The following is a 23,820-nucleotide window of genomic DNA, read 5'->3' on the forward strand; positions in this document are numbered from 1 at the left end:
GTTTACTTGTAATATAGTATTTCTATACTGTGGTATTTCTCCTTTTACTTAAGTAAAAGGTCTGAGTACTTCTTTCACCACTGCATGTAATTTATATTTACTTTTACTAAAGTAATTAGCACATACTTCGCCAGGGGGAGCAGTTTGCTGTTCGAGTTTATTTGTAGATGTAATGACCCTCGGAGGCTGCCGTATCAAAACATACACGTCATTTTGGAGCGAAAGTTTTCGAAGGATGGACAGGAAATGTAGAAGTGTGCTGGTTAAAATGACTTGACAAATCCTTGATATTATGTTTTCAAGACGTTGTTAAAATAGCGACACACCAAGCTGCTGTAAAAATGGAAGGACTGGAGATGTCTGCGATGATACCGGCTCTTCAGGAGCTAGCTAGGTGAGTAACCGGCTAAAGTTGGCTAAGCTAAGCTGTTAACAGTATGTCAGACTGAAACTGCTTTAGGTTGCTGAGCACTCTATTTTTTTGTATAAGCCATGTAGTTAATTTAATGAAAACCTTCGCTGTACCATGTTTCCATAAGTAACGTTACACCATGTTGGTATTTGCAGTGCCAGCGCGGCTGAGTACGACCAGGCGGTGCAGAAACCTCGACAGATCCTCTGTCAGTTCATTGACAGGATACTGACGGATGTAGATGTCGGTAAGTCAGGAATCTCAAGCACATACGGGAGGTGGACACAATAACAGAAACACCTGACAGCACAGCACAGCACAGTAGTAAATAACAGCTTGGTAAAGACTATCAGATTTATCTATTCAACTAATCTTACTTAAGCTGTTATCTTTTGCCACAATTTTGCACTGCAGTTGTGACTGATGCACTTGCAGTTGTGACTGATGCACTTGCAGTCAAGTCTTTTGTGTATTGTGAACTATGTGTATTTGTGTCAGAACGTTTTTTGTCAAAATGAGATCATAGCTCAGTTGTATGTTTTTGCCATCTAAATGTCAGAAAAGGAAGTGACTATGCTGTATTTACCCTGAAGTTTAATTTAGGCCTCCATATTTGGCAATAAATGATCACAAATGTAACAACCAGCGACTATCTGGCCACTTTGTAGCCCTGCTTTAGGTCTAAACTCAAGTTCTGTGAGTTCAACAATCCCTACCTGCGTGTTCTGTGTTTATATTGATTGACCTCTATGCAGTTAAAGAGGTTAATGAACTGGTTCCCAACCTTTTCGGCTTGTGACCCCTTAAAGTGAAGCAATGTCTATTTCTAACCTCTCGCCACAGGTTGCGTATGTCTGTGACCTTGAACAATTGAATTAAAGAGTGATTTTTGGCGTCTCAGATTGATTTCAGCAATTATTTTAGGCCTGAAGATTAAAGCTATCCAGAATTTCACAAATATTATATAATTTGAAATATGTTTTTCTTTATTTTCTAACCCTTCTAATCATTTTGTGACTTTTCAGACATATCCTGCAACCCACTGGGGAGTTTCCTGATCCCCAGGTTGTGAACCAGTTGGTTAATCTAATCTATTGTTTGTCTGTGTTCTTCCAGTTGCTCTGGGGCTGAATAAGAAGTCCAGTTCAGAGCCGGCCTGTGTGATGCTGCTGGACTTTGTGCAGCACATAATCAAATCCTCGTCTCTGATGTTTGCCAACCCTGCCTGCCAGCCTGCTACGTACCCGGACACCACACAGAGCTGTACTGGTACGAGATGCTCTTCAAAAAGCTGCAATATCAAGTTCAGATTTTAAATTCTATTCTAATCTGTATAATTATTTTGTGATTTTCTTTCCCCCTCCACCTCTGATGTCTCCTCATTTCTCCCTTGATTCAGACTTTAGTAGGTGGGTGGCAGTGCGTTTGCTTCGTGTGGCAGCAGCTCCGGACTGTGACGTAATCCACGGGCGGGTCTCTGCTGTGCTGTGCTCTTTACTTCACACTCTGAGAGCCAGGGCACCATTCATCTTCAGCCGCCTCACTCAGGAGCTCATTTATTTGGCCCAGGACCTCAGCAACATCCTGTGCGCTCATATAGGATCGGGACACACTTTTGGCATTCACGCACAGAGCCGATGGCCTGTTAAGCTCGAGTGCTTCAGTATCTCCTCTGTTTGTGCCTCCTCGTACCTCACCCCCTGTCCTCTTGTTCTCTCCTCGCCTGCTGCCCTGGAGTCGCTGACTGCCGTGACGATCAGCGTCGTAACTGACGCCCTGAGAGGAGTTGTCTCCCGTCATGACCTCAGTGTGGCCTGGGAGACAGCTTGCTCCTTCCTGGCAAATGGCAACACCAAGTTGAGGAAGATCTCCATGGTGATGCTGAGGCGATTGGTGGAGCTGGGAGGGTTTCCTGAGATGCAGGGCCACGAGTTCTTCATGGCTTACCTTCAGTTGCTGGAAACACACTCCTACACATACACAATAAACACAAACTTAGATGAGAAACATCCCTATGAAGGAGAGCTGCTACACCTTACTCGCTGTGTGTTTCAGTCGTCTGGATTCTCTCACTCGCTTTTTGAGCCCATCTATCTCTCGCAGATGTTCGAGTGTGTTTGTACTCTTGGAGGGGCGGGTGTCAAGTTGGGGACAGAGGTTACCGAATCACTCTGCTTGCTGTTCAGCTTCTTGCTGTCTGATGCCATAGTTTATGAAAGTGCTTCATTGTTAAGAAGGCAGCGAGTCGCAGAGGTCTGCAGGACGCTTGCACGCACTGTTGGAACAGAAAATCAAGCTGAAGTACGATTCTGTTCTTCATGCTTCTTTTGAAAATCTCTCTTACAATGTTTGTCACGTCTTTTCTCTCTCGCCCTCTTTACAATATCTGCGGTGCTTTTGTTTTGCAGTGTGCGGAGGGGTTTCTCCGAGCCGCACTGAAGGCCGAGACTGCTATGGTGATGCAGAAGTCAGGAGATGGAGAGACTGCTGCCAAGAAATCCTGCAAATCAGCCACCAATTCAGTCAGCAAAACAACAAAAACATCATCAGAGTGAGTTCACAAACATTCAGTGTTCTATTATAGAAGTAGTCCAATGGTCAAGTTTAGTGGTGTAAAAGACGTCATAGTGTATTGTTTTATATCATCCCATGAAATACAACACAGTACATGTGGTTATTTGTTCAATTATTCTCTCTAATTTGTTGAAAAATGCAGTGCTGTAGTTGCCGAGTTGTGTGTATCTCTAATCATTTTTACCGTTTTAATATAAAATTTTGCCTTTTATTTGATAGTGACAGTAGAGACGTGACAGGATATGATGTGCTCCGTATAATATTGTGGTTAGAAAGAGGGTTTTTGCTTTGAAATTGAGTACTAGGCACATTTCCTACATTTAACTTGGACATTAAAAAAAGACTTAAAAGTTGTTGGTGCTTTTTCTTACTTTTCTCTAACTGATTTTAAGTGAGGCTATCTGTATATTTTCCAATTTCTGTGGAGATTGAAGTGTTTTCTCTAATATTTCCGTTACTGTCTCCTGGTTCCTGTGAAGAAGAGTGTTTGTAGCCGTGGTGTTTTTGTTGTGGCTCCTGGCTGCATGGAAAAAAGAGGAGCTGTGATGAGAAAGGTTGAACTAATCATGTGGTGTGAGTTTTTTTTTCAAGCAAATGAAAGATTCACTTGCTCACATAGTGGTTTGTAGGAATTGCCAGTAAAGCTGCATCATAAATCAATACAGCAGATGTCCTTTATTTAAATTATTATGTGTCTCTGTGTCTTAAGTGAGGTGGACATGCGTGTTCGCAGTGAGGTTTGGGCTGTGGTGAACAGTCGGCTGGAGGATCTGCTGACCTTTTTGAACCCTGACGAACCTGAAACCACACAGACACTCTCTGCTCTGGAGGGTCTGGCCCTCATCCTCCACCTGGCAGCCCTCTGCTCCTCTCCCACCAGGTAATACACAAACATTTACACATACTGTCACTCTAGCTCTCTTTCTTTATCTTTTTGTTTTCCTTTCTTACACACAGAAATGCTAATGTACCGATATTTTTTAACATTTTTTGTCTGTCAAGAATTGCTTACTTTGCTGACTGCAGTTTTGTGACGTTTCTTTCACTGAACTTGGTCGCATATTCCATCACTTTCTTCCTCTGTCACTTTCTTGACAGTCCTTCTCCTCTTCTCTGGGTGCCCACCGAGACTCTTGGCAGGGCCCTGAAGAGCTGTCAGTCAGTGTTTGAAGGAGGTGCTCAATCCGTCTCAAACCAGAACTACTTTCAGTCTGCTGTCCAGACTACTGTTGGGGTCCTGGACTCTATCCTCTACCTGACAAGTAAGTATATATACACTCACAATAACACACATTATACATGCTGTTCTATGTCTTATTTATGTCACAAAATCAACCCCAAAGCACATCCTTTTGAATACAGTATATTGATCACCATCTGTTTTCATCACTGCACACGCGTGTTTTTCATGTTCTTATATCCCAGTGGGGACTTTAACCTGAATGCACACTAACCCATGGGGACTCGTGTCACCGTGAAAATGAGTGAAAAATTGAGATCCCCATGGGTAGAGACTGCTTTTTGAGGGTTGACTTGGTTTTAGGGTACGGGTTACAATTAGGTTAAGGTTAGGCATTTAGTTGTGATGGTGATGGTTAGGGGTAGGGGCTAGGGAATGCATTATATCAATGACTGTCCCCATGGGGAAAGTGAAACAAACGTGTGTATATATGTGTAGTGAGCAGCCACAGTGAGGACAGACTCCAGCGGCGAGTGTGTGCTCTGTTGTCTCTTCCCTGGGTGTGTGAGAGCACGTCTGTCTCAGCCTATAAGAGTTCAGGATTCCCCTCCTGGCTGCCTGCCTTCGCTCATAGAATCAGCTTCTGTTACTGTGAGTATTTCTCCTGCACCACAACTCAGAGACATCACTGCAAAATTAAATTTGACATGACTTCTCTGGTCACCTGTAGCTGTTACTACATCTTTTTGTGAAGTCAGGACATAAATATTTTTACAAGAGACTCACAATTGCTATAGAATAATTTCAAAATGATTTTACCAGGCTATTTCCATCGTGAATCCACTTTGAATTTACATCAAACTGTGTGTGTGTGTGTGTCTTTCCAGCACCTGAGGTCCAGGCAGACTGTGTGTCACTGCTGGCCCTTCTGCGTCGTGGTGTGTGCGAGACGTGGCGTGTGTGTGTGTTTTCCAAGACGTTGCAGAGTCCAGATGAGGTGGTGAGAGCGGCGGCAGTCAGGGCCTTCCCTCTTCTTCTTCACCACCTGGGAAACACACACCACAACCTCATCAGCTCTACTCTACTGTACGCGCATGTATATGTATTAACAGTAACACTTTCATAAATATGACCATGGAAGCATTCTCTCTCGCTTTGGTGTCATTGTTTCATCATTCATTTATGATTTTACAATGTTTATTTTAAAAATGTATTAAACTTGGTGTACATTTGACCATTTGCAGTTCCAGGCTGGAGGACACTTCGGAGCAGGTGAAGAAGGAGCTTGCCAGGATCATCGGTCAGCTGAGCTGTATCCAATCAGAGCTCTCCCAGCTCAGTGACACCCGTACACAGTCAACTCGTCTTCCTGAGATCCTCTGCCACCAACTCAGCCTTGCAACAGAGCATGCTGGGAACACTTTTCCATCCCTCAGGGCGACTGTTGTCAGACCCTTCCTACCATTGCTCAGACAGCAAGCTCCAAGTATTGTTAAGCAAGGTATTGTGTGTTGTTTTGTTTGAAGTTTTCTTCCATAATGAGCTTCAACATGCAGAAAGCCTTAAAGATACCACATTTACTTCAATATACAGTACATTGCTGTGATCAGGGTAAATCGACCTCTATGCATTATTTTCAATGCAGTATTATTTCATCCAGGTTATTTTCTTGTACTTATTTCTTAGCTTTTCTAGACGCTCTGCCTCACCTCTGCCAGCATGTGAATCTGGTTGGTGGAGACAGCGACTCCCAGGCAGTTCTTTGTGCTCTGATTGGTCTAATGGAGGACTCAGATCCAGTGGTCAGAATACGCTTTAGCCAATCAGTGCGTTTCCTGCTAACAGAGACCACCAGAAACTCCGAGCAGGGCTCTCTGAGTGAGGTGAGCAATTCCAGTGGTAGACTCAAATGTCTGTGTTTTACACTCAGTTTCGACCATCTAAAGGCCATCATTTTAACTATATATACATTATTGTAAGACAAAAAATATCCAATAAAATTTAATTTAGGTGATTTATTGTACAAAACATGCTTTTTAATGTCAGTTTTATATGCTGCCTTGAAATCATGATTCCCTCAGTTAAGTGAAAAGGTCAGTCAAAGAGGTGAAAAGTTTTATACTTTTACTTGGTTCATACATTATTTTAGAGCTGACCTGACCTCACCTTTTTGGGATTATGACTTGTATAAATACTTGCTTTTTTGATGATGTGTGTGTTTCTTCTCGCTGTCCAAGCTCCTGGTTGCCCGTCTCAAAGAGGCATTTAACAACGCTAAACTCAACGCAGATGACGACTTGCGCAACACTCTCATCCTCACCACTGGAGAGATTGGCAGGTACAGTTGACCTGTGTCTATACACAAGAGCAAGTGGCACCACTAGCTGTGTTGTGATCACTCAAAATACCTTAATTTGCTCAACATCTTGGATCAAACAAGTACATTTATTTGTGACTCAAGGTACTGAGGCTAGCAATACAGCATGTCTTATTGTTACACATTTTCCATTCTTGCCTGTTCTTGATATATAGTCTGTTTTTAATTCATGTCTTGCATCTTTTGTTGTCACCAAAACTTTCGTTAATGAAGCGTATATAAAGCGGTTGTTTTGGTTACATTTGTTCATCTGTCTCTTCTTCTGTCAGAGCGTCTCAGGGTAGTTTGGTGTCGTTCTCTCTGCTGCGGCTGCTCCACTGTCTGCTGTCCAAGTCGTCCCCAGTGTCTGTAGCTGCATACGCTCAGATCAGAGCCCTGGCTACTGCCAAAGGTCTTAAACTTCAGACTCTCTTCAGTCAGTATAAGAACCCTATTTGCCAGGTATAAAATCTTTAATGCTGCTTTAATAAACTTGGGCTATAAGCCACTGCTCATTTTACTATTTCTTTTATCTGAAGTGGAGAAATTTTAAGATTTTAAGATTCTCAATTGTAAGATTCAAATTTTAAGATTCCATAATACATAGTATTATGGACTGATGACTTATGTCTGTAATGCTTGTGTTTTCATTTAGTGTTCATGTTTAATTAGACTTTTGCTAATGGAGGTTTGGACCACTAAGACTTTTAATTTGTGATTTTACAGTTTTTGTTTTACCCAAATAGTATGAAAGTTATGATGATGGTTGTGGCATAAACAGGTTTCCACATGATTGTGTGTATTTGTAGGTGGAGAATAATTTGAGAAATATATTCTTGAGGATTCAGTGCCCAACATAGTTGCATTAGTTATATGTATTGTGGTAAATGTCTTGCCTGATAGTCACACTGAATTGCATTGAGATTAATTAGTTTTTACTTTAAAGAATTGGAGCTGTGTACAGCGATTTAGAGATTTAAAACCATATTGGCGTTAATTAGTTCTTTCTTCTGTGTGTTTAGTTCCTGGTGGAGTCACTACATTCACGCCATGCATCAGCCTTGCGGAGCACACCGGATCAGGGCAGCGAATCAGCCAATCAGAGAGAGCTGGCCCTGGACATCCTGGCTCAGATCGCACACGCTTTTGATTTCCCAGACCTCCACCGCTTCCTCACTGTATGTCATACACGTAACTACACAAAAGCACATTCAGACACAAAAGTACACAGTATATACATTATATACAGTGTACAGTATATTGGATGTGATAGTACATTGAGACTGTACTATGTGTGTATATATACATGTGTGTTTCTGAGCATATACGTTTTTATGCATACTTTGTATATGTAGAGGACTCTCCAGGTGCTCCTGCCCTACCTGGCAGCCAAGGCAAGCTCTACTGGCTCCGCCCTCATCCGTACCCTGGCCAATGAGCTGAAGGCAAACAGGAGAGAGATCCTGATCAACAACTTCAAGTACATCTTCAGCCATCTGGTCTGTTCCTGCACCAAAGAGGAGCTAGAGAGAGCTTTCCACTACCTACAGGTTGTCTACCTATTCAAGCTACAGCAAAGACAACAGAGCAATTAGTTTTGCTTTGTGAACATGTTGTCGTGGTTGTAGTGGTTAGTAATGAATTTAGATGTCATTAGCATTGTCAACAGAATCAACATTTCTCAACTCCAGCACATGGAGTATCTCCAAGCACTTTGTCTAACAAGGCTGATAAATACAATAAAGCAGTGGTCCTGAAATGGTTGTTCTCCATAGTAAATCGTTAGATTACCAGACTGATATATATATTTTTTTTAAGAGCGAGACAGAGATTGAACTGGGCTCTCTGCTAAGGCAAGATTTCCAGGGTCTTCACAACGAGCTGCTGCTGCGCCTGGGAGAGCACTACCAACAGGTCGACACACATAATCACAAGTTCCCCTACAAATTCAGTCGTTTTCAGTATATATTCTTGTTGCATTTGAGTGCATACAGTGTAATGAATTCACTTATGTGGTTTAAAGCTAGTTATTGTTCATGTGTGTTGTACATGTCTACGTAGGTATTCAACGGTCTGGCAATCCTGGCTTCCTTCGCATCCAATGATGACCCGTACCAGGGTCCTCGAGACATCACCACCCCAGAACGCATGGTATGTGTCAGAGTTAAATATGGTGTTACGACTTTATCTTGCGCTTTGACCAAATAGATAGTTTGGAATTTTTTTTATTAAATTTTTTTTGTATATATATATATATTTTGTGTTCACCTGACATGCTGTAAAATTATAACAGACAGAGTCAAATGTAACTCAGCAAATGTTATTATTATTACATAATTAAGAATCGGTAAATCAACATTCCTCCTCTTTTTTAACATGAATCTATATTTTTCTTCTCTTGTCTTTCTTTGGTCATTCTGTGACAGGCAGACTACCTGCAGCCGAAGCTGCTGGGAATTCTTGCCTTCTTCAACATGCAGCTGCTCAGCTCCAGCGCAGGAGAGAAGGACCGCAAGAAGTTGGTGTGTGATCCACTACTGAGAATCAATTAAATAACTGATATTTGACAATGTATTGTTTCAGTGAGAGAGAGTTCACAGAGCTGCTGTTTGATGTCAATATTGTTCACAGCAAGAAAAATCCAAATGCTTTTACGTGATTGATTTTGTGTCTGATTTGGTAAATGTTGTTGTTTGTCCACTGCTATTCTGCTTTGCTTTCTGTGCAGGTATTGACAAGTGTGATGGCTCTAATGCGACTGATGGGCTCCAAACATATCAGCTCTGTCAGAGTAAAGATGATGACAACGCTCCGCACGGGCCTCCGATACAGAGAGGACTTTCCACTGCTCTGCTGCCAGTCAGTACACACACTCACACTTTAAGGTCACAAGGAAACTGAATATCAGTGGTATATTGATGAATGCAGATTTCAGACCCGCCTCCCTGACCACAGTTGAGGCATAGGAGAACGTTGCGGAGCTGCTGAATTGCAGCCAAGTGTTTTCTGAAGGCAAATGTTAGTCGCTAACCATCCTCCCAGATCCTTACTCTGACTTTTACCACATATGAATGTATTTACTCTTACCCATCTTTATTACACCACAGACTAACATAAAAGACAGTTTCTAACAGTTTGATTACATACTTGATAGAACCTTAAACAATTCAACTATCTTTGTCTAATCATTCATGCTACAATCCTGTGTGATTAGCTCAATCCCCTGCTTCTGATTTTGATTCCTTCTTCCTGTGTGAACAGGACATGGGAGTGTTTTGTGAGGAGTGTGGAGCCGGCACACTTGGGCCCTCTACTGAGTCATGTTATTGTTGCACTCCTCCCCCTGATCCCACTGCAGCCCAAGGAAACCGCTGCTATTATCCACTTCCTGATACTGGACAACAGGTAACACACACAAACAAATGTAAAAATCACCAAAACTGTGCAGAAAGTTACACATCAAAACCTGTGAAGTGCAAAACCAAACAAATTTTCATCTTTTTCCTGCATCAATTAAAATGTTAATTTTTATGTTAAAACAACATTTTATAACTTCAAAAATAGTACTTGTTTGGGGGTATTTCTACACTGACGAATCAAATCAAATAAACACACTTGGGTTAATAAAGAAATCCGCACTTAATTCCAGACTTCCGACAGCAGTGATATAATTCAGTCAATTTCCCACAGAGAAGAAGTCAACGACTACCTCCATGAGATTTACTTTCTGCCAGACCACCCAGAGCTGAAAGACATCCACACTGTTCTGCAGGACTACAAGAAGGTCAGTATGGACAAGAGGACGAACACAATGATGAAGTAAATGAAGGATGCAGATGGTGACCAGGGTTACTGGTTGACATCAGTGGTGTTAAAGACAAAAATACACACTAAATGGTAATATATGATGTCTGATTCCACCCAGCTGACTGCCAGTAGCAGTGACCTAGCTGCAGCGCTGCAGCTCTCCATGAGAGCCGTTCAACATGAAAATGTTGACGTCAGGATTCATGCACTGACCAGCCTCAGGGACATGATGCACAGCAAGCAGGTACACACAAATTGTTAGACAACTAACTCTGAAAGGACCAGAGTTCAAGCTTCTTGTTTGCAAGTTAAAATAAAATTTCCTTATGGGTAATCAATGAAGTATCTCAATAAAGTAAACTAGTTCACTGTGTACTTTTTCCAGTGTTAACATAATTATTGAATACATCTCCTTTACTTACTGTACAATTTATGGGGAACATGCTGTAAAATAAGTGCAAAGCAGGAAGGAATACCTTTTATGTGAAGAGCTACAGAAATTAACATATTTCAGCACTATGTTACCACGTAAATCAGAGTTCCTGACATGTCTTAAACTTACCATAATGTTCCATAACATATTTTTTTCTTTTGTGTTGTGGACTACAGGAGTGGCTGCTGCGGCAGGTTTGTGCGAGTGAGGCGGTGGAGCCGGTCATCTCCAGCCTAGTGTCAGTGCTGCTGAAGGGCTGCCAGGACTCGTCCCCAGAGGCCAGGCTCCTCTGTGGGGAGTGTCTCGGGGAGCTGGGGGCCGTGGACCCTGGACGCCTCGACCTGTCGCACACACACACACATGGTGACCGCAACACCTTCGTGGTAAGCTACACATATGTATAAAAAACATATACAGTATGTAGCTTATAACTATGGCAATATGCACACAGGACACTCAACCGACAAATTCACAGTTTTAGGCATTTTTATACTTCCCTGAAAGGCTGAATGAAATAAGTTAAATACACATTGTATTATTTTACAATTAACAGAAACATTTAATCATATAGACTTACTTGACTTCCTGTTTACATGGACACACAACTACATTAGGTGAATATGAATATCCATATTTCAGAAAAAAGGTAACTATAATGTATGTGAGGATATTGCACTCTTACAATTCTTTAATCGAAAAAAGATGAGCTCACTGTTCATTATAAGTCTCCATGCAGAGACAAACATTTAAAAGTATATTTTTCTGGGAACAGAGTGGGGTTGATGATCCCAACTTTGCCTATGACCTGCTGACTGAACTGACCAGAACATTTCTGGCTTACGCTGATGATGTGAGAGCGCAGGACTCCGCTGCTTATGCAATTCAGGTACACACACTTGCTACACTCACACTTGTGCGAGCACGCACTTTGCACATCCAACAGCTTAAATTAGTGTGTGTGCCTTTCTGTCTCTTTTTTGGCTCATGTCTTGTCTGTAATATGCGTTTGTGTTGGTGTCGTCATGTGCACTGTAGGAGCTGCTGTCCATATTTGAGTGTCGTGAGGGTCGAACGGACTCACCAGGGCGGCGTCTATGGAGGAGATTCCCAGAGCAGGTTCAAGAAATACTAGAACCACACCTCAACAGCAGGTATTCAAGTTTACACACACATAGACATACAGCATATATACACTCTGATCCTGTCTTGTAATGGTCTCACACATAATTCAGGAGATCAAATCCCTCAAGTGAAAGTTGCTTTTCTTTTTTGTCCTCTTTCTTCCCTTCTCTCCTGCCTCTTTCCCACCTTCTCACCTTCGTTAACTCTCTATCCTACTTTATTTACAATCCACTCGTCATTCCTCCCTCTCTATCTTCAGGTATAAGAGCAGTCAGAAGGATGTTAACTGGTCTAAACTGAAGAAGCCAGTGTACTTAAGTAAGAGAGGCAGCAAATTCTCTGATTGGTCAGCCACCTGGGCCGGATACCTCATCAGCAAGGTTAGCTGATGTCACTTTAGCAGAGCCAAACGGGTTCACGTCTAATGGTTCATGTATCCATCCTTTCCAATTTGTCAGATTCTTAGCACTTTGCATTTTATAGGACTGATATTTTCCTTCTGTTGACATTTTTTTTTCACAATGGACATTTTGACTTTTCAAATACACGTGTAACTAATAACATGACATTTTGAATATCAAAATGGAGGGCAAAATATGTACTGTGAGAAAGTCTATTCTTGACGAATTGTTCACTAAAAATCATGCAAAGCACATTGAGACGAAGCATGAACAAACAATAAAAATAATATATATTCAAAACAGTATGATGATGAACATGAAGACAATAAAAAAATTGTATTCAAGGCAAATAATATAACGATTTATATGCATTTATTGTCAGTTCCACATATTTTATGACAGATGTGAAAAGTGCATTTTTTGTCTCTACGACGGCATAAACTTGTCATTCGAGTCAGAGGTGTTAGGAACTGCTTTTATGTTTTAGGTGAGACATGAGCTCGCCAGCAGAGTGTTCACCTGCTGTAGTTTCATCATCAAACACGACTACAAGGTCACAATCTACCTGCTGCCTCATATTCTGCTCTACATGCTGCTGGGCTGCACACCTGCAGAGCAACAACAGGTGAGGACACATTTGTATCACTTGCACTTTCAAAAGAGGTTTATCCAGATTTTGTTTTTTGTTTTTGTTTTTTGGCAATAAAAATATACCTCCTTCCAGGTAACGGAGGAGATGATGGCTGTGCTGACAGAAGGTGATGGACAAGGAGGGGGGCGTTGTCAGGAGACAGCCTCCAGCCTATCACAGCTCAGCATTCAGACTGTGTTCAGCATGTTGTCTCACCTCACACAGTGGAGCCGCCACATCCTCTACTCCAAACCCAAACACAACGGTTAGTGACACATTCCCCCAACGCACAAATCTCTAGGTTTTCACTGCAGTGTTGAAACACATCAGTTAGAGTAAAATAACTTATTGACCTCATTTGTTTGTAGATTTGTACTTGCATGGTCAGTGGCAATGGAATCTGAATTTTAACTCAGATTTGACAGAAACATAATTTTCCTATTTTGCTTCATATCGTCAGTATCATTCCAAGAGATCTGAGACTTTTAAAGACTTTTAAAGGTTGAATCACCTGTGTTGAAGAAGTCAGTGACAACAGAACAGACAATTATTTACATGAAAATGTTCAGAAATATTTACACCGTACTTTCAATGAACTGAATGTAAATTCACATATCCTTGTTGTTCACTAACCTGCATGATTAACCAACGCTTGAAGTAAAAATCTAAAATGTTTTATTGCAGAGAGTGGGGAGTATCAGCGTGTGGTGGCCTTCCTGAAGGGTATTCCACAGGACGTTCTGGCCAAGGCCTCTCTACGATCCAAAGCATACACTCGTGCCCTCATGCACTTTGAAGCATACATCTTAGAAAACAAAGAGAACATCCAGGACCATCTTACTTTCCTGCAGGTCAGACAACAAGTTAACGGTCATTTAGATTGAAATAAAAAACAATTTGCTTGGGGACATCTTGCCTGTAACAAATATATTTTGATGTCTAATAGAATTACAGTTATTAGAGTTTTTAGAGCCATTTGACAGCAAAAATTTGAAAAAAGGTGAAATAAATGTTACGGTTTGGTTTACGAGCATACAAATACTGTAATTGGACAGGAATCTGAAATAGGCTACCTCATCTTACCTTACTCTGCTTCAAGTATATAGACCTACATTGACTCATTAAGTGCTATAGTGTGCAAGTCTAACAATTTCTGGTCCTGTATAAGACCCTGTTTAAAAGTGCAGTGTTTAAAAGTATACATCCTTGCTAATAGATGAGGATAATTAATCACTTGCCTCATTAACATCCGATTTACACCTTTAGCTCATCTTTGTAATAAATAATAATTTGGCAGTAAGTTTGACAAAAGTGTGGTTGAGGGAAGCGGTTGAAGTATATGGCTGAAATCAAAATCACAATATTAAAAATTCTATTTGTGATTTTATAATTTGCAAATGAAACTAAAATCACATAAAATAATCAGACTGTTGTTCAAAGCAATGAAATATATCCCATGGGTATGTATTATATGACCCCAAACAACAGCAATTTGTAGAACAATAAAATAAGAAGATCATATCATCACAATATGATGCTGCTAAAAATCAATAACCAATAATATTATCAGTTAGTCCTTGTTAAGGGGAAGTTGCAGCGCTCTGAACTCTTTTTTTTTTTTTTATTATTTTTATGATTGGCTGTTGCAGACACTGTACGCTGCGATGCATGAGCCTGATGGAGTGAGGGGGGTCAACGCCTTGAGGAGGGAGGAGCCGTCGCTACGAGAACAGATCCTGGAACACGAGAGCATCGGCCTGCTCCGAGACGCAACCGCCTGCTATGACCGGGCCATACAGCTGGAGTCAGACCAGGTACACACACACACACACATACACACACACACACCAGGCTTCACGTGTGAGCTACAACATCACAGCATCATACAACATGTGAAGACTTCTTTTGCATCCCAAACAAAGAAAACTAAAACCATAAAAACTCTAAAAACATTTTAAAATCAGTTTACAAAAAGGCCTTTGTCATGATGCGTGTATATACTGTAAAATGTACTTAGTGCTGCCGTTTGCAAATAATGTATACTATACCTTGTATTCAAGTAAAGATCTATACTGTATATGTGTATGTGTGTATGTATTCACGTTATAATGTCACACCAGAAATAGGCTGCGTTTCATCGGCTTTGTTAATTAAATCTTTGAGACGTTGATATGATAAAAGGCTGCACGATGAAGTAGATTTAACTTTAAATTGATTGAATTATTGATCCTCCAGCTCACACTTGATTAGTTCTAAATTTGCTTTCTAAAATATTGCCACAGTAAAATAAGTTTCAGTTCTCAGCTCACCAACAATGCAAGCAGCAAGGGAGAAGTAGTGCAAGAGTTCGAGCAATAGTGTGTTGAAAATACTGCGAGGAGTGAGAGGAGTGGCCACAGAGAAGGAGATACCTTTTTTCCTGTTTTCCTGACTGTATATTATTGCCTATACTAAGATGAAAGATAAGGATGTGCTGTCTGCTGTTGTTTGTTACACTGTTGTATCTTTCTGTAATTCTCATTTTCATTGTCCCTTTGTGTTCAGATTGGTCACTATCATGGGGTGATGACCTCTATGCTTGGCTTGGGACAGCTGTCAACAGTCATCACTCAGGTCAATGGAGTACTGGCCAACAAGTGAGACACACACACACATACAATATGGCCCATCTCATTCTTACTAAAGGTGCTTTTTTATTTAAGCTAAACCCTCTCTACTAGGTAGAGAAGGAATGTGTTGTTTTATTTTCATGTTAGTCTTGTGACTTGACCTCTTGATGGTTTCGTAACTAATGGACTATAGTATTTTATACTTTAGACAACATGTAACTCACTTAAGGTCCACTGTATTCAGCTATATATGTATACATTTAGGCACCAGTGGAAGTCGGAGCTGAACACCTACAGAGTAGAGGCAGCCTGGAAGCTTGGAAAATGGGACCTGCTGGAAGATTATTTGAGTTCAGGTGATAAAATGCAGATGATCTTGAACCATAGGTTGCACTCTATGGCAGCAATAGATATCTACTTAAAAACACTAGAACTTAATGACGTTTTGAATGAAGTTTTGCGCTACCATTATGTCTCCAGACCGTCAGTCCAGTACCTGGGGTGTGCGGCTTGGCCAGTTACTGCTGTCAGCTAAGAAGCAAGATGCCAAGACTTTCTATGAGAAGCTGAAGCTGGTGAGGAAGGAACAGGTCGTCCCTCTGTCTGCAGCCAGTTATGAGTGTGGAACCTACCAGAGAGGATATGAGTACATCGTCAGGTCTGTGTGTGTCAGTGTATTCTTGGAATCAGTTATGTTTTGTATGTTTTGTTTTTTTGTAGATGATTCCTGGTTGTTAGTAGCTATAACTTGTCAATCCAAAATCTGTGTGTGTGTGTGTGTGTTTTAGGCTCCACATGCTCAGCGAGTTGGAGCACTCTTTTACCAAGCTGCAGAAACAGAGGGAATGCTTCGCCCCCAGCCTCAGCCAGCGGCCTCCTCATTGGTCAGATCGACTGGAGATGACCCAGAATTCCTTCAGGGCCAAGGAGCCAATCCTGGCCCTCCGTCGTGCCCTGTTCAGCCTGGGACCACAGTAAGGATATAGAAACATCTGCAGGCAAACAGGCCACTTTATCATATATCTCAGTTGTGTTAAGGTGTCAGTATTCCCCTTCAAGCATTTCCTTTGTATGAGCATTATTTCTTTATTTTTTCTTTCTTTATGTAGCCCAATAGATGTATTAACAATGAGGCTCTGCACCTTGAACGTCTCAGTATTTATTTCTAATTTATTAGTTATTTAACCTTAAATGACTTATGTGCACATTGTCCTGCCTTGAAATCAGGAAAACTACAACAATTCTCCCTTTACAACAATTATATCCGACTACTGTGTCCGTCTGCTTTTGTTGTTTATTGTTGAATAAAAGCTATCTGAGCTCCTGACTAAGATGTAAATCTGAACAAAATCAGTGTCAATTGTCCAAGTCCTGGCCACATCACAAGTCAGACCTTGTGTTTGCTGTGCAGGCCTATGAGCAGGGAGCTGGTAGGGGAGTGCTGGCTGCAAAGTGCCCGGGTGGCCAGAAAGGCAGGACACCACCAGACTGCTTTCAATGCACTACTGAACGCAGAGAACACGCACCTGGCCGAGCTGGTCACAGAGAAGGCCAAGTGGCTTTTTTCCAAGGTATAACCAACCTGTAAATTCAACCAATATACAGTAAGAAGCAGATTTTCTTGAAAAATTGCATGTAGTATATTCATGCTAAGTGTGTTGTTTTGCCTGCTGTGATAAGTAGTACTTTTTGCGCTGTATTTTTTGGATCTGTAAACTATAGTAATAAAACTTCTAATAGATTTTGCACCTCCTTGCCTATAGTACACTATCAGTATCTCTTTTGTAAGACTAACCCTGTTTTGTGCATGCATTACTACTAAAACTCTTACTAAACTGTATATTAATGTCATGATGCGTGTTGGAAAATATCAGATCATTATCCAACCTTTACCATATGTGCTTTCCTGTTCACAAAATATGATTTTCATACACAATGTGCACACACAAACAGCACCAATAAAAGCTTCTATGTTGGTCTGTCATCAGGGCGATGTACACCAGGCCCTGATCGTCCTGCAGAAGGGCGTGGCCCAGTGTTTCCCTGATGATCAGCCACTGACGGACCCCTGCAGCTTGCACACCAGACAGAAAGGCAAGGCCATGCTGCTGGTGGGACGCTTCATGGAGGAGACGGCCAACTTCGAGTCCAACGCCATCATGAAGGCATACAAGGTAACGGACATGATATTTGTAGAAAGAATGAACCACTGTGCAGGAAGTCAAAGGCTTTGATTAAATGCTATCAGTTAGTTTGCAAATAATATCAACACATTAACAAACTGGACATCATCAATATGAAGACTTCATGTAGAGCTGAGTTTACGAGATGCACTTGACAACAGTGATAGTGAGATCAGGGAAGCCCAAAAATGTATCTGTTTGTCACTGCCTTCAAAGTAGAGGGGAAAAGATTAGTCAATTAATCAATTAGCCAATTGACAGAAAAATTATCTGCAACTATTTTGTCAAACATTTCCTATTCCAGTTTTCACATTTTCTGCTGTTCTTTGTCTTATGTGATAGTAAACTAAATTTCTTTGGGCGTCTTTACAAAATTGTGATGGGCATTTTTCATGATTTTCGACACCAATAACGCAAAAAATGTTAGTTGAAGCCCTAAGTGTGTGTGTGTGTGTGTGTGTGTTTTTTAGGATGTGACCAACCTTCTGCCTGAGTGGGAAGATGGAAACTTCTACCTGGCCAAGTACTACGACAAAGTGATGCCAATGGTTACCGATAACAAGCTGGAGAAACAGGGGAACCTCATCCGATACATTGTCACATACTTCGGAAAGTAAGTTATTGTTCTTACTGCTGATTCCCAGCTCTTCAGTCTATGATCAAAGCTTAAAAAATGCTGTTATAACTTACTTTACTCCACTGTAGACTCATTAGTTTTGTAATCAACCATTTAATTTGGGTTGTTTTCCTCCCAGAGCCTTGCAGTTTGGAAACCAGTACATCTACCAGGCCATGCCTCGCATGCTGTCTCTCTGGCTGGATTTTGGAGCCAAAGTATGTGAGTGTGAGAAAGGTGGGTGGCTAGTAGTGACTGTAAGTTTATAATAAATATACACACACAGGGCAATGTGATACTTCAAGTGTCTGGCTAACTCACTAGCAGTTCCACAACTTTTGCCCATTTACTTTTAGGTTTCTATAAGCTGTGGGGACAGAAACATATGTAAACACATACAAACACTACCTCTAAATCCCTCCACCACAGCTGGGCGAGCAGACAGACAGATGCGACAGGAGCTGGGAAAAATCAACATGGCAGTGAGCGAGAACTGTGCCAACTTGGCACCGTACCAGTTCCTGACCGCCTTTTCCCAGCTCATCTCCAGAGTGTGTCACTCCAGCGATGAGGTCTTCACCGTCCTCATGACCATCGTGGCCAAAGTCTTCCTGGCTTATCCCCAACAGGCCATGTGGCTAATGACTGCTGTCTCCAAGGTAGGTGATCTGTGTGCGTGTGTTTCTGTCACCTTGAATCAGGGCCTTGTGTAAAACTTAAAGCCTGTTTGTTTAAATGCATATTTCCAAATCTGCTATATAAGTGTATATACTGTATGCATGCCACTGTGTGTGAACTCTGACTTTTGTGTGTGTGTGTGTGTGTGTGTGTGTGTGTGTGTGTGTGTTGTGTTTGTCCTTTCCTTAACTATAATTTTTGTCATTTAACCGATCAGTTCCCTTTACAAACATTACAAATCCCTCATACTATATTTTGTGTGATTGAATGACTAGATGTTTTAGCACCTGCATAAACTCACAAGACAACAATATCGCTTTTTATTTAAAAAAAAAAAAAAAAAAACCTCCTCACATGCACTCCTGACTGTCTTTATTTATTAATTTTTTTTTCAGTCTTCCTACCCCATGCGTATGAATCGCTGTAATCAGATCCTTAAGAAAGCCATCAGTCTCAAACAGTCTCTGGAGAAATTCATTGGAGACGCCAACAGACTGACTGACAAGCTGCTGGAGCTCTGCAACAAGCCAGTATACAGACACACACACATACACAAATATTATATATTACAGTACATGAAATTAAAGGTTATCCAAACTATAGTTTGTGAATTCTTAATCTTCAAAAGATAGATTTTTTTTTTAACTAAAGGTGACAAATCTATAATTGTCAATATGGATTACTGTATATTAGTGTAGATTCATTCTAAAAGTAATAAAGCATGTGTACATTTTTTTTCTGTACATACTCTGTTTAAGGTACTATTCATTTGATAAATGCATGTTGTTTGAGAATCAATTTCAATGGAGTGTGGAGCCACAACATAAAAATATAGTTGTTCTCCCTATAGTTGTAGCTCCCTATAAAATCCCTATTAAAAAAAGTGAATCTGGACCAACACATTTTATTGGTAGATTAGATCAAATAAAGGCAGCACCAGATACATGATTGTGTGAATGTGTCTTTCAGGTGGATGGTAACAGCACCACTCTCAGTATGAGTGTTCACTTCAAGCAGCTGAAACGTCTGGTGGAGGAGCCGACCTTCAGCCAGATCCTGATCCCGCTGCAGTCAGTCCTCATCCCTACACTGCCCTCTACTGCCGGGGCAAACACACAGCACGACGCCTTCCCTGGACACTGGGCTTACCTGGATGGCTTTGAAGACACTGTAAGAGAGAGGGTGTTGAGTCTTGTTGTCTTTTTCGTAGGAAGGTGTCTGAGAATACTTTATGGTTTTGTCTCACCAACCAAAGTTACAAAGACATTTTTCAGGCAAAGAGCAGTCATATGGTGATATGATACAAAAAAAATTATACAAAAAAATCATCTTGATACAAAAAAACCATCTTGTGTGTGTGTGTGTGTGTGTGTGTGTGTGTGTGTGTGTGTGTGTGTGTGTGTGTGTGTGTGTGTGTGTGTGTGTTTGTGTAGGTGGAAATCTTGGCCTCCTTACAGAAGCCTAAGAAGATAAGTCTGAAAGGTTCAAATGGGCGGAGCTACACCATGATGTGTAAACCTAAAGATGACCTGAGGAAGGACTGCAGACTCATGGAGTTCAACTGTCTCATCAACAAGGTGTGTGATATTTGACCAACAATAAAATAACATACCCTGATTTATGGTTTGCACTACTGGTATACTGAGAGGTAATAATCTGCTCCTCTCATGTATTTGAATAGAAGTGGACAAAATTAACATTAGTAACACCTCTCAATAACACCACCTTTTATTGTAGCCTCATATTTTATAATACTTGTATATAGTAGTGAGTAATACTAATTCTAATTTATTAGTATTAAGAAAGGAGAAGGGCAGCATACTAAAAATAGAAATAATAAAGTGAACAATTTATAGTATGTTTATATGATCAACTAAGTCTTAGAAAAAAGACATAAGACATGGTATATACTATTTTATATATCGATCAATACATACAGACACACATTTCTCTCCACACTGAACGGAAAAAAGAAAAAAAAGGAAAACAATAAATTGATCACATCTTCTGACAATTTAAAGAGAGAAGCTAGTTTGTAACCTTTCTTTTTATGTATACATGTATTGTGCTAATTTTCCATCAAGAAAAATCCAACCTTTTTTCAGAATCTTTTTTTCTTTTTTATTCTCAGTGTTTTATATTAATTTCTCCTCAAAAATTATCAAAGATTAATCAACACCTCTCTTACTCAATATGAACAGAAACTAAACATTTTAAATCCACAAAGTTTAGATTTTTTATTGGACTGTTGTATGAATCACATTGTACAGTTGTACCTTTTATAAATCGTATCTTTGTGTTAAGTCTACTGTATGTGTTACTGCACTCTAAAGAAGTTATGGAAGAAGCAGTAGTTATAATGTGTGTGTGTGTGTGTGTGTGTGTGTGTGTGTGTGTGTGTGTGTGTGTGTGTGTGTAGTGCCTACGTAAAGATGCTGAGTCAAGGCGGAGGGAGCTACATATCCGAACCTACGCTGTGATTCCCCTCAACGAGGAGTGCGGCATCATCGAATGGGTCAACAACACCGCCGGACTTCGACACATTCTCACCAAGCTGTATAAGGAGAGAGGTATCTTCCCACATAATGCCTATAAATAGAGGTAGAGATAAACAAACTTTCAGCTTAATCAACGTGGTGAAATAATTTCATTTAGTTAAATGTGTATGTGTGTTCTAGGTATCTACCTATCAGGTAAAGAGCTCAGGAAGCTTATTCTACCAAAGACGGCTCCCTTTGAGGAGAAGCTACGAATCCACAAAGAGGTGCTTTGTGCTCGACACATCCCTGTCTTTCATGAGTGGTTCCTTCGGACCTTCCCTGACCCCACATCATGGTACAATCCGCCCTACATCTCTCCTGCAATTACATTTATAAGGACCACTGTTTCACAAGCAATGTCAATAATCTAATTTTGTTGTGTGTATTACTCCATTTGAGAGGAAAGTTAGGAGTTCTTGGATGTTTATAAGCTTGAAAAGGGTCCAGTTCAAGCTTAGACTTACATTTAAGATTAGGTTAAATTCAAGAATAAAATTTTCACAAGTAATACCATTCATTGTATATATTTACAGGTACAGCAGTCGCTCTGCGTACTGCCGCTCCACTGCTGTGATGTCCATGGTGGGCTACATCCTGGGTCTGGGAGATCGCCACGGAGAAAACATCCTCTTTGACTCTTTCACTGGGGAATGTGTTCATGTCGACTTCAACTGCCTCTTCAACAAGGTTTGTGTTTGTCTCAAATAGTCTTAAAATATAAATTAATTTGGAGTAATTTTGAATCTTTGATATATATAGTCTTTTTATATATAGTTTTTATGGACTACTTTTTCTGTCATCTCCCTTTTCCATGCATTTCTCTCATGCACCTTTTTTCCCTCTCCACTAGGGGGAGACGTTTGATGTGCCTGAGGTGGTTCCCTTCCGTCTGACCCAGAATATGGTCCACGCCATGGGTCCCATGGGCACCGAGGGTCTCTTCAGACAGGCCTGTGAGGTCACCCTGAGACTAATGAGAGACCAGAGAGAACCACTCATGAGGTACACACACATAACTACTACATACTTTATGATTATCGAATAATCTGAGCAAACATCTACAATAGGATGCATAAATAAAACAATGCTTGAAAAACACTAAGAGTAGAACAAGGAGTATAAATTAACTAAATTTAAATACACGTCCATATTGAAATTATTGGATTTCTAATATACTTGACACCTGACTTAAAACATGATTATAAATGTGATGACAATGCGCACTGGCAAATTCATTATGTGTTTTTTCTCTGTCACAAACTTACATAGTAACTCTCTTTTTAAAAGGGTTTCCAAATTCAAAATTTCTGTCTATAATTTTCCCTCCAAGTGTGCTTAAGACCTTCCTTCATGACCCGCTGGTGGAGTGGAGCAAACAAGCCAAAGGACTTTCTAAAGCTCAAGCCAACGAGACAGGAGAGATAGTTAATGAAAAGGTGTGTGTTTCTTGGCTTTTGCCGCTAGAATTATGTTTACATGCATTTAGAGCAGTGCTAATATAACCTATAAATGTCACATTTCTGGTATCAGTATTACTGTAGTGTCTTATCTTTCCCCCTCCTTCTCTGCCAGGCTAAAACACATGTGTGTGACATCGAGCAGCGTCTACAGGGAGTAATAAAGAGCAGGAATAAAGTGCTGGGTCTGCCTCTGTCTATAGAGGGACACGTCCACTACCTCATACTGGAAGCCACAGACGACAAACTGCTCTGTCAGATGTATTTGGGCTGGGGGCCCTACCTGTGAAGTAATTTCAGGAGAATTTGAGATGCTTTGCTGTGATAAAATACTTACACAAGACAACCTTAAGTGCCCTGATGTGGCTCCAAGCAAGTATAACAAGTGCAAGGAAATATTTATACATAAAGTAATAATACCACAAAAACTTTTCATAAACCCATGACTGTTTGTTGAAAATCTCTTTATAATGCCATTTTTTTGTAGTACTTCCATCATTGTTTATAGTTTTATGGAAACAAATTATATTTGTTGCATTGCTGTACATACTCTTGTAATAAAGAATGTTTTTTGCATATTTGATTTTGTAGGTAATTACATCTGTAAGAAGTGAGTCTTCTAATCTCTTAACCCTCCTTACATTCTCTTTAGCAGTCAGATTGTTTTAATCCCCTGTGTGTGTGTGTGTGTGTGTGTGTGTGTGTGTGTGTGTGTGTGTGTGTGTCTCCTCTTGCACATACGTAATGGTCCAATCAGCTCACCTTTTTCACAGGAGCACCAATAAGAGCAAAGTGTTTGCTCATGAAAGCTTTAAGAGGCT

General features: G+C 40.6%; 1 protein-coding gene across 1 annotated transcript; it reads left to right on the forward strand.

The window, feature by feature from the left end:
* Nucleotides 1-185: 185 nt before the first annotated feature.
* On the forward strand, nucleotides 186-23,573 carry atr (ATR serine/threonine kinase). Its single transcript, XM_044166315.1, has 48 exons — nucleotides 186-394; nucleotides 568-659; nucleotides 1,529-1,681; nucleotides 1,812-2,713; nucleotides 2,821-2,963; nucleotides 3,696-3,866; nucleotides 4,085-4,248; nucleotides 4,665-4,817; nucleotides 5,054-5,252; nucleotides 5,411-5,667; nucleotides 5,853-6,049; nucleotides 6,404-6,504; nucleotides 6,813-6,984; nucleotides 7,545-7,700; nucleotides 7,878-8,072; nucleotides 8,341-8,436; nucleotides 8,584-8,673; nucleotides 8,949-9,044; nucleotides 9,251-9,381; nucleotides 9,784-9,927; nucleotides 10,213-10,306; nucleotides 10,448-10,573; nucleotides 10,939-11,145; nucleotides 11,535-11,648; nucleotides 11,798-11,913; nucleotides 12,144-12,264; nucleotides 12,773-12,910; nucleotides 13,010-13,181; nucleotides 13,601-13,767; nucleotides 14,566-14,730; nucleotides 15,461-15,552; nucleotides 15,790-15,881; nucleotides 16,006-16,183; nucleotides 16,314-16,499; nucleotides 16,937-17,096; nucleotides 17,514-17,699; nucleotides 18,179-18,321; nucleotides 18,464-18,561; nucleotides 18,754-18,983; nucleotides 19,398-19,532; nucleotides 19,972-20,172; nucleotides 20,436-20,579; nucleotides 21,422-21,572; nucleotides 21,681-21,837; nucleotides 22,076-22,229; nucleotides 22,393-22,544; nucleotides 22,873-22,978; nucleotides 23,115-23,573. Exons 1-48 carry the CDS (start codon nucleotides 342-344, stop codon nucleotides 23,286-23,288), a joined length of 7,824 nt encoding a protein of 2,607 aa, XP_044022250.1. The 5' UTR covers nucleotides 186-341; the 3' UTR covers nucleotides 23,289-23,573.
* Nucleotides 23,574-23,820: the final 247 nt, after the last annotated feature.

This window comes from Siniperca chuatsi, linkage group LG15, assembly GCF_020085105.1.
Source record: "Siniperca chuatsi isolate FFG_IHB_CAS linkage group LG15, ASM2008510v1, whole genome shotgun sequence".
In the NCBI taxonomy this organism is placed as follows: Eukaryota; Metazoa; Chordata; class Actinopteri; order Centrarchiformes; family Sinipercidae; genus Siniperca; species Siniperca chuatsi.